At 50.6% G+C, this 10,138-nt stretch overlaps 1 protein-coding gene across 6 annotated transcripts in view; it reads left to right on the top strand.

The window, feature by feature from the left end:
• Window positions 1-3,097: 3,097 nt before the first annotated feature.
• The window catches only part of EPN2 (epsin 2), a 99,732-nt gene continuing 92,691 nt past the window's right edge, over window positions 3,098-10,138 (top strand). For 4 of the 6 annotated variants that reach the window (XM_063617747.1, XM_055243225.2, XM_063617745.1 and 1 more), the window contains exon 1: window positions 3,139-3,252. Coding sequence is in view for 1 of the 6 variants with exons in the window: in XM_063617748.1 (XP_063473818.1) it covers window positions 3,111-3,252 (142 nt within the window). In the remaining 5 variants the exon portion in view is untranslated. Of the gene's footprint in view, window positions 3,253-10,138 lie in introns of all 6 variants that reach the window. The other 2 variants (XM_063617748.1, XM_055243219.2) reach the window with 2 other exon arrangements.

The raw sequence follows: 10,138 nt of genomic DNA, 5'->3' as shown, positions 1-10,138 counted from the left end.
GTGATTCTTTTCATTCAGCATGTAGTCTGTCCCTGTCTGCTGCCTGCCAGTCTTTCCCCCAAAGTCCCTTCCTGCTTGAAACCCTCCTTCCCTGATCCCAGAGACACCCCTGGCCTGCATTGCCAGCTCTTTCTTCTGAAATACACCTCTCCAACCAGCCGCCATCAGTCTGCCCCATTATCCACCTGGAACCAACCTCCAAACCTCTGCAAGGGCAGATGAGAGTGTCTCCTCCAGCTCTGTTTTCCATGGACTGCTTTGGGCACGGATGAAATGTTCAGCTTATCCTGCAAGTTCCTCTGCAAGACTGCTTATGTGCTCTAGACTCATAGAACCTGGAATTGAATCCTAGCCCTGCCACATGCTGCCTCAGTTTCCGCATCTAAAATAGGAATAGGGCTGCTGACGTCAAGGGATCATCATGAGGATGAAGTGAGAGAGGAATGCTAGGGGGCTGATACGCTTCAAGGAGGGGGTCCAGGAAAGAGAAATGAGTTCGAGGAATGCAAGAATGTCCCCTCTGACCTTGCACGTGGGTGGTGGTCTTCCGGCCTCAGGACACCCTCCCCCACCTCCCAAGCCTGGCCTAATCTAGTATTCTCCAACTCACTTCCTGTCCTGTAGGTTAGCTCATCATCTCATTATCTGTATCCAGTTCTCTTTCCAAGCTTGCATATTATCTGTGCGGCTGGCTACACACACTTGCTAGGTGGGTGGTGAAGCGAGTATTAGGCTCTGCATACGGAAAAGTGGGCCTGGGTGGCCAAGCCCCAGCATCTCTCCAAACCTCAATTTCTTGTCTGTAAAATGTGAACAGTAAGAATGTGCACTTTGCCGGGCACGGTGGCTCACGCCTGCAATCCCAGCACTTTGGGAGGCCGAGGCGGGAGGATCACGAGGTCAGGAGTTCGAGACCAGCCTGGCCAACATGGTGAAACCCTGCCTCTACTAAAAATACAAAAATTAGCCGGGTGTGGTGGTGCGTGCCTGTAATCCCAGCTACTCGGGAGGCTGAGGCAGGAGAATCACTTGAACCTGGGAGGTGGAGGCTGCAGTGAGCTGAGATTGTGCCATTGCATTCCAGCCTGGGCAATAGAGTGAGACTCCATCTCAAAACAAATAAATAAAAAAAGAATGTGCACTTGCGGAATTGTGGTAAGGTTTTAGGCCAGCACTGGTCAGCATGGTAGCATCTCGCCACATGTGGCTGTTTACATTTAAATTAATGAAAGTTTAATGAAGTTTAAAAAATTCAGCCCCTCAGTCTCACTAGCCACATTTCAAGTGCTCGCTGGCCGCCTGTGACTCATAGCTATCCTATTGGACAACACGCAGAAAGAACATTTCCATCGTGGAGGGAAATTCTGCTGAACACTGCTGATTTAGAAGCATCACGCCTGTGCTGTGCATCAGCTGTGTGTTATAACTCATCTGACATTGTAAACTCAGGGCAGAAGCATGATTGCAGTGTAAAGTTCTGCTGTCCTTGGAGATGGGTTAAAGAGGTGAGGCTCACGAGGAATGTTGGACTGGTCGAGGGCGTTCTCTGGGATGAGGGTGGACCAAGTTCAAAACGGGGAGCTCCGGCTTCTGCTGCAAGGCAGGGACATAGGGCATAATTCCCTCTGCTGGTGGAGAAGGGATACCAAGCAGTGGGAAGGGTGGTTAACTGGAGAGTGTTTCTAGCATCTAGAACTACCAGTGTTTGACTTTTCAAAGGAAAAGTGGCCATGTGGTTTTGCAAACGTGTTACAAGCTCTCTCCATTTTTATTGTATTTATTGTATCACTAGCTAGACTAATAAAGAAAAAAGAGAGAGAAGATACAAGTAAACATAATCAGAAAGGGCAAAGAGGACATTACCACCGGCCCCATAGAAACGCAAAAAAGCCCTCAGAGACTATCATGAACACGTCTATGCACACACACTACAGAACTTACAAGAAATAGATGAATTCCTGGAAAGATACAAGCTTTTCTTTTTGCCAGAGAATGGAATTCCAGATCCCAGGTTGTTAGAACCTTAAGGGATACTTTCATCCCCTGGTTCCTGCACAGGGAGGAGGAATCCGAGGCTCAGAGAAGTACAGTGACTTGTTTAAGGTCCCGCAGTGAGTTAGGGCAGAGGAAGACTTCTGGCTACAGCTTCCCTGAAGCCAGGGCTAGGCACAGTGTTGATGTCACCCAGGCAACAGGGATGGTGCCCTCTGCCCACCTGGCAAGCCCTGACTCGTGCTCCGCGCCCCTGCTGTGAGAGGTCTCTGCTGACTCCCACCCTGATTGGAGCAGGTTAGTCAGCTTTGAGGTGCAGCCTCCAGTTCTGACCCCTCCAGTTCCGGGACCCTCATTCGAGGCATTTGAGGCCGTCTCATTTCTGTGCCCAGCACAGGGCTTGGCGCACAGGAGGTGCCTTGTGGGTGCCCGCCAGTCAAGGGTTTTCCGTTTTCGTGCCATTTAGGTAACCCCTTGCCATTCGTGCCTTTAGGTAACCCCTTGAGCAGCCTAAAGAAGCCTATAGACTTCTCCGAGTCGTTTTTGAGTATATTTTATTGACGTGAAATACACGCACGGAAAAGCGCACAAATCCAAAGTGTACTTCCGCGCATCTTCATAAAGTGAACACACTTGTAGCCTAAGAACCCAACGCTACCAGCGCCCGGCAGGCCCTGGCCCCCTTCCAGTCTCTCCTACTGAACCAGGCTTTTGAGTGAAACCCGCGGGCCGCAGCGTGAGTTTCTGCTTGATGGGGCGGGGCCTGCGCGTGCTGCCCGGCCGTGAATGTGGGGGGCCGTGAGTGTGCACTGGGTGGAGTGGCCTGAAGGGGATCAGAGTGCGCGCGTTCGGGTATTAATTTGCCAGGGCTCGTGTGGCGCTCGGGATTGGGGGTTGGGGGCTCGGGCGTCGACTGTGGGGCGCTGCGGAAGGGTGGGCCGTCCGTCCGGGGTCCTAGAGCGCAGGAGGCCGAGGGGGAGCCGCGCACCGGCCACAAGGGCGGGGCCCTGGCGGGGTCGCAGGGGCGTGGTCTGCGGGAGTGGGGCGGGGCCTCGGCGGGCTCGGGGGCGGGGCCTGCGGGCGCGCGCACGCGTCCGGCGCGCCCCCTCCCGGCCGCCATGTTGGCTGGTGTGTGGGTGTCAAACGGAGCAAGACGCGGCGGTGGCGGTGGCGGCGGCTCCCCGGGCTCCGGTCGCTCCCGCCTCCCCAGCGCTGCCGGCGGCCGCAGCGGTGCACCCACGCCGGCCCGGAGGAGCAGAGGTGAGCCAGAGCCCGTGGGGCTCCAGGGCCAGAGCGAGTCCCCGGGGCGAGGACCCTCCCCCTCTCCAGGGCGCGGACGCCCCCAGAGCACAGGCTCCCCTACCTCACCAGCCCCGCCAGGGCATGCACCCCTGCCGCCCAGCTGGTCCCTACGCCAGGCTCTGGGGGATCCCCTTCTTTCCAACCAGGCCCCGCCCCACGGACTGAAGCATGGCCCCCTTCTCATCTGGATCCAGCTTTCCGCTGCAGGGATCTCCCCCGTTACCCGTCCCTATCACCGAGCATCTCCTTTTATGTCCCCAGAGTCTAGGGCGCCCCTTACTCCTACCTTGGATCCTGGAGCCCCGTTCATCTTGGAACAACCCCGCCCCCCTCCCCAGAGCACGTTCCTCCCCTCCCCGGGCCCGGCGCCCCTTCCTCCTGAGCCCAGCCTTGTCTCCCGCCCGCCCCCGTGCAGAGCCCGGTCCGGGCGCCCTCCGGGAATCGGGGGAGGGGTCCTTTTCTCTGTCCGGGATCCTGCCCGTCTCGCCTTTCCTGGGGGCTGTAGCAGGGCCCCCTTCCGTCCTCGGGGACCAGGCTCCCCACTCCCCAGCCCCCACTCCCACGGAACAGCGGGGACGGGGGCGGAAGAGCCAGGCTCCAGCTGCCTTTTGTTTCGCGTGGGATGGCAGAGACCCACCCGGCCCGGCGGTCCTGCTCGGCTGATCCGGGTGGGTGAATGGGTGCGTGGGGTCTGGCCTCTTCCAGGAGAGACTTCCTCTCTCTCCCTGTGGGGTGGCTCCCCCAGAGCCGAGCGCGTTGGGAGGCTGGCCCTTGCTAGAGGAGTCGGTGCCAACAGGTTTTTGTTTGCGACCTGAAGTTTGCCCGGTGGCTTTGCCTGGGGCAGCTTGAGCTCCCTGTGAATCCCCCCGCAGGAGCTTGTGGAAGGCCATTTCTCCGCCCAAGGACTCCGTCTGCGCGATTCCTTCGCATTCGTGCTGCTCTGGGGACGTATCTAAAATCTGTGCTTTAAGAGCGGAGAGGGCTTAACCGTCATTAGGGTTCGGATGAGGGAAACTGAGGCCCAGAACTGCAGTAATTTGCCCAAGGTCACGCAGTGATACTGTGTCAGTGCAGAACTGGAAGCTAGGTCTCCAGGGCTCTGTTTACCACATTTAATGACTTTTTTATTTTTTAGGGAGCTGTTCAGGACCCTACCTTCCCCTTTATTTTTCATATTTACGCAAGAAAGTGGGCAGGAAAATATGAGAAATAATGAGTTATTCGTTTTCACCTCCAGAAAATACCCTGTGAAAGAAGGGATTGGAACAGGGTGTTAAAATGATGGGAAAAGGTGAATTTTAAGAATCCAAGCTTCCTCTCATTATGTAATATAATGAAGATTTGGCAGAAAACGTGCCTCTTGTAGCTCTAGATACAGAATTTTAGGTGCTGACAAAATCTTATGCCGAATCTGGCACAGCAGTGATTGAGTTAGCACTGATAATTAAGTTTTTATCTGTATTTAAATGAACATCAAAAGGGACTACAATTTGCTTCTGAATGGTACTTGTTCGGTGCTTGTTTTTGGGACAAGTGATTGTGTTGGGGAAGCGCACCTGACTTTTAAATCTTTTATTTATTTATCTTTTTGAGGCGGAGTCTCTGCCACCCAGGCTAGAGTGCAGTGGCACGATCTCGGCTCACCGCAACCTCCGTCTCCTGGGTTCAGGCGATTCTCCTGCCTCAGCCTCCGGAGTAGCTGGGATTACAGGCGCACGCCATCCACCACGCCTGGCTAATCTTTGTATTTTTAGTAGAGACGGGGTTTCGCCGTGTTGGCCAGGCTGGTCTCGAACTCCTGACCTCATGTGATCCGCCCACCTCGGCCTCCCAAAGTGCTGGGATTGCAGGCGTGAGCCAACACTCCTGGCCTAAATTTTTTATTTATCTGTATTTTTACTTTTACATTTTAAAAGCTTATTTATTTCCCTAGTTTTAAAATTGGGCTAGTCATCTTTACCAGTCTCACTGGGCTATTCTTTTATAAGCAGGGAATGAGATACTGGTTGTTAAAGATTTTGGTAAAGTGTAAGTTACTGTAAGGCATGATTCAGGACTGCGTCCCACAAGTCCCTGGACCAGGAGCCAGTTCGGATTGTCTTGTGGGATGTACCAAGTTCCCCTGGTTTACAGAGGTTTTTTGCCTCTCTGAGGCCTGAGCTGGCCAGATGGAGAGCTCTGTGGAAAACTCTTCCAGCAGTGTGTGTTGGGCCAAGCACTCGACGTGTGAAGAAATGTAAAACTTTCAAGTGATAATATCTAGCATCGTGTATGCAGCCTTGAAAAATGACCCAACCTTTGTAGAAATTCTCTGTTATCACTAACCCTCTTCCATAATGAGCGGAGGATTTCCCAAGAATTGGGATTCTGATAAGAGTCCTGCAAAAGTTGAAAAGTTTTGGAACTTTTTTTTTTTTTTTGACTTTAATTAGGAGGAGCGGCAACTTTTCGGTTGTGAACTGAAGTACTGAGAGATTTTTATGCGTGGAATTGTCCTTGTCATACTTTTGGAAAGTGCATTAAAATTTTCTAAGTTTTCTGGCAGTTCTCACTCTTCCCCATAACATTTCTCTCTGGCTTATAGGGTGTGAAGGACCACGATTGTTGTCATTTTATGGCATGTATACCTGGTGACCCTGAGCCTTGGAGAAGTCAAAGGGCTTGGATTTGGGCAATTTTTTTTTTTTTTTTTTTTTTTTTTTTTTTTTTGAGACAGAGTCTCACGCTGTCACCCAGGCTGGAGTGCAGTGGCGCAATCTTGGCTCACTGCCAACCTCTGCCTCCTGGGTTCAAGCGATTCTCCTGCCTCAGCCTCCCAAGTAGCTGGGACTACAGGCGTGTGCCACCATGCCCGGCTAATTTTTGTATTTTTAGTAGAGATAGGGTTTTGCCATGCTGGCCAGGCTGATCTCGAACTCCTGACTTCAAGTGATCCACCTATCTTGGCCTCCCAAAGTGCTGGGATTACAGGCGTGAGCCATCATGGCGGTCCTTGGGTTTGGGGAAGTTGAGGCTGGAAAAGATCTGAGGAATTATGTAGTTTGTATCCCTTTTTTGTCTGCTGGACTTTTAACTCATGTATTCGGTGTAAGCAGACCCCTTCTGTCAATACTTTGCCGGCTAGCTCGCCCGATGTTTGGCCCGCTTTTCTCCGCTGTCCTACCTTCACCACCCCACACAGTCTGTTGGTGCACTTACGACATTGTCCGTGTATCTGGGGCTCTTGTGACACTGTGACGTCTTTGAGGCCAGTGGTCAGCCTGTCTTTACTTCTCCAGTACCAGGCTCAGTCTCTGATAGATGGTAGGTGCTCAGTAAAGGTCTGTCACCAGTATTCCTTGAGGCAGGGGAGCACATTTTTATGGCTCCGTCACTGCAGCCTCTACTGTTCTGTCGCACTGTTGCTGAAATCACTACTGTTGGTCCAGCAATTGTGTGTCAGTTGCATAGGTTTATCCACCTCATCTGCAGGGAAGGAAACTGAGGCCTAGGGAGCTTAAGTCACATGCTCGAGGTCGCACAGCCAGTAAGTGATTTGAACAGATCTGTTGGACTTCAAAATATTATTATACCTGTTACCTACTTTGAGGACCAAGTCTCATGGGGATGAAGAGACAGACTGCAAGTTAACGGTGGACTGAGGGAGGTGGGGTGATGTGATTAAGGTGGTTGAGGATGGGAAGAGCGCATTTGTTTTTTCTCAGATGCATTGTGAAATGAATGTTTATGTCCATCTGTTGAGTTTTTGAAAATTGACAAACTTGCCGGGCGTGGTGGCTCATGCCTGTAATTCCAGCACTTTGGGAGACCAAGGCGGCCGGATCACCCTGAGGTCAAGGGATCGAGACCATTCTGGCCAACATGGTGAAACTCCATTTCTGCTAAAAATACAAAAATTAGCTGGGCGTGGTGGCGCACACCTGTAGTCCCAGCTACTCGGGAGGCTGAGGCAGGAGAATCACTTGAACCTGGGAGGCAGAGGTTGTAGTGAGCCGAGATCACGCCACTGCACCCCAGCTTGGCGACAGAGCAAGACTCGGTCTCAAAAAAAAAAAAAAAAAAAAAAAAATTGACCAACTTTGTCGATGGAATTTTATTGCTTAACTAGTTCATTCAAGTTAACTAAAAATAGAAACTTAGAAAAACAAATACAGTGAAATAAGTATATGTTGAAAGCCGTTTCAGCAGCCTTTATTTTAAACCACCGTAATTTCACATCAACATTTACCATAGGGATTACCACCCATTTGGAGTAGAAAAACTGAGGCCCTGAGAGGTTAAGTAAGCTGTGAGGAATTGGCACAGCCAGGATTCAAAGTGAATCTGTGTAATTCCCAGGCCTGGGTCCCTTCTGCTCCACTGGCCCCTGTAGAAGGCCCCACAGAATAATAGGTATTCATTTAAATTACAGGATAAATTTGTTGTCTGAAAATCACCACCAAGTTTATTTAGAAGGTTGGGAATTGTGAATAACGAGATTTCTGGCTCTTTCCTAACCTTAGAACCTTTGAAAACACTGTGGTTTGAATGTCAATAATTAATGGATCATTTTAGCTGAGAGATACTAGATTTGGTGATCGATTTGAAAAAAAAAAAAAAAAAAAAAAAAAGCTTAGGCCAGCCACGGTGGCTCATGCCTGTAATCCCAGCATTTTGGGAGGCTGAGGTGGGCGGATCACTTGAGGCCTAGAGTTTTTGAGACCAGCCTGGCCAGTGTGGCAAAACCCCATCTCGACCAAAAAAATACAAAAATTAGCCGGGCATAGTGGCATGCACCTATAGTCCCAGCTACTCAGGAGGCTGAGGCAGGAAAATCACTTGAACCTGGGAAGGGGAGGTTGCAGTGAGCCTCCAGCCTGGGTGACAGAGCAAGACTCTGTCTCAAAAAAAAAAAACAAAAACAAAAAACCTGCCTTCTTTTGAACCAGATCCGCAACATTGTTAAAATGCTCCCTATCCATGCATTGGATTCTTTCTGTGACTCATTCCCCTAGTACCTAGGTGCTGGAGCCTGCTTTGTTCCTGGGCATAGAAAGTCCTTTTCCTGATTCTGTTTCCTGTTGGTCCTGGTCTAGGCAGAGTATGCTTCACTTTCAAGCCCTCTAGAGAGAGAACAGGTAACTTAATTCTCTTTCTGTTCAAAGCAATACAAGGAATTGGACATGCAAAGGGCTGTAAATAAAGGGACTCCCCATCTTCTCTTCATGGTAACCCTGCTGATACATAGAAGAGGGAAAAGTAGGCTCTTCCTACTGATCATTTAGGGCTAATGCATGATGTGGATTTAAAAGCTTTTATAATTAATCACTTACAGGCTTCATTCTTCCTCTCGGTCCCACCCCTTAGGTAGTTGCACATTGCAGCATCTCGATAGCTGAGAACACCAAGTGGTACAGTTAATTTGGCTTCAAAGGCCATGTGGCGGATAGCTTTGGAATGAGGTGTGGGTACTAATAGGCCTCCTGGCTGGGTGGCTTTGGGCACTTTAATCACTGAGCTTTGGTTTCCTTATCTCTAAAGGGGGGCTCGTAATCACTACTTCATGGAATAGACTAGCCTTATTTCTCAAACTCCTGTGTGCAGCAGAAGCACCCAGAGGGCTTGCTGAACACGTGGCCGGGGCTCCACCCCATTGTTTCTCATTAGGGAGGGGAGGCCTGAGACTGTGTCTTTTTTTTTTTTTTTTTTTTTTTTTTTTTTAAGAGAGAGGCTTGTTCTGTTGCCCAGGCTGAAGTGCAGTGGCGCGATCTTGGTTCACTGCACTCCACCTCCCAGGTTAAAGTGATTTTTCTGCCTCAGTTTCCTGAGTAGCTGGGATTACAGGCGCATGCTACCATGCCCAGCTAATTTTTTTTTTTTTTTTGATACGGAGTCTTGCTGTCTCCCAGCCTGGAGTGCAGTGGGGCGATCTCGGCTCACTGCAAGCTCCGCCTCCCAGGTTCACGCCATTCTCCTGCCTCAGCCTCCCGAGTAGCTGGGACTACAGGCGCCCGCCACCACGCCCGGCTGATTTTTCTGTATTTTTAGTAGAGACGGGTTTTCACCGTGTTAGCCAGGATGGTCTCCATCTCCTGACCTTGTGATCCGCCCGCCTCAGCCTCCCAAAGTGCTGGGATTACAGGCATGAGCCACTGCGCCCGGCCATGCCCGGCTAATTTTTTGTATTTTTCGTAGAGATGGGGTTTTACCATGTTGGCCAGACTGGTCTCAAACTCCTGACCTCAAGTGATCCGCTTGTCTTGGCCTCCCAAAGCGCTGGGATTACAGGTATGAGCCACCGTGCCTGGCAGAGAATGTGTATTTTTAGCCAGCTTCCAAGTGCTACTGATGCTGCTGGTCTAGGGACCAAATTTGGGAACCTTGGCCCAGAGGACTGCATGAGAAGGTGTGTAGGATGTCTAGCACCTGCTGGCTGTGCAGTAGGAACTCAAAAATGACACTGAAATGTTTCTAAATATTGGTTTGAAGATGATGGATGGCATGACATTTGGAAAGGAAATGTGGGCTCTCAGAGTGTTTTCACTTCATTCTTTTGTGATTGTAAGTTGGACTGTGGTCACAGGGATTATCACTATTGGGTTAATTGAGATACTTTCCTTAATGAAGGGGACAGAAGATGTCATTGTCCTTCAAAAAGGCAGTCAATCTTGGATTCTGTTGAAAAAGCAGGTTCATCATTCTCACACATCATGCAAGAAGTTTGCTGTCTAGGCCTTTTAGAATTGTAACTTGGGGGCTGGGTGCGGTGGCTCATGCTTGTAATCCCAGCACTTTGGGAGGCTGAGGCTGGTGGATCACTTGAGGCCAGGAGTTGGAGACGAGCATGGCCAACATGGCGAAACCC

The sequence above is a fragment of the Symphalangus syndactylus genome, chromosome 14 (genome assembly GCF_028878055.3).
Source record: "Symphalangus syndactylus isolate Jambi chromosome 14, NHGRI_mSymSyn1-v2.1_pri, whole genome shotgun sequence".
Lineage (NCBI taxonomy): Eukaryota > Metazoa > Chordata > Mammalia > Primates > Hylobatidae > Symphalangus > Symphalangus syndactylus.
Note: the sequence above shows the minus strand (reverse complement) of the source record. Positions and strands in the feature narration are given on the sequence as shown.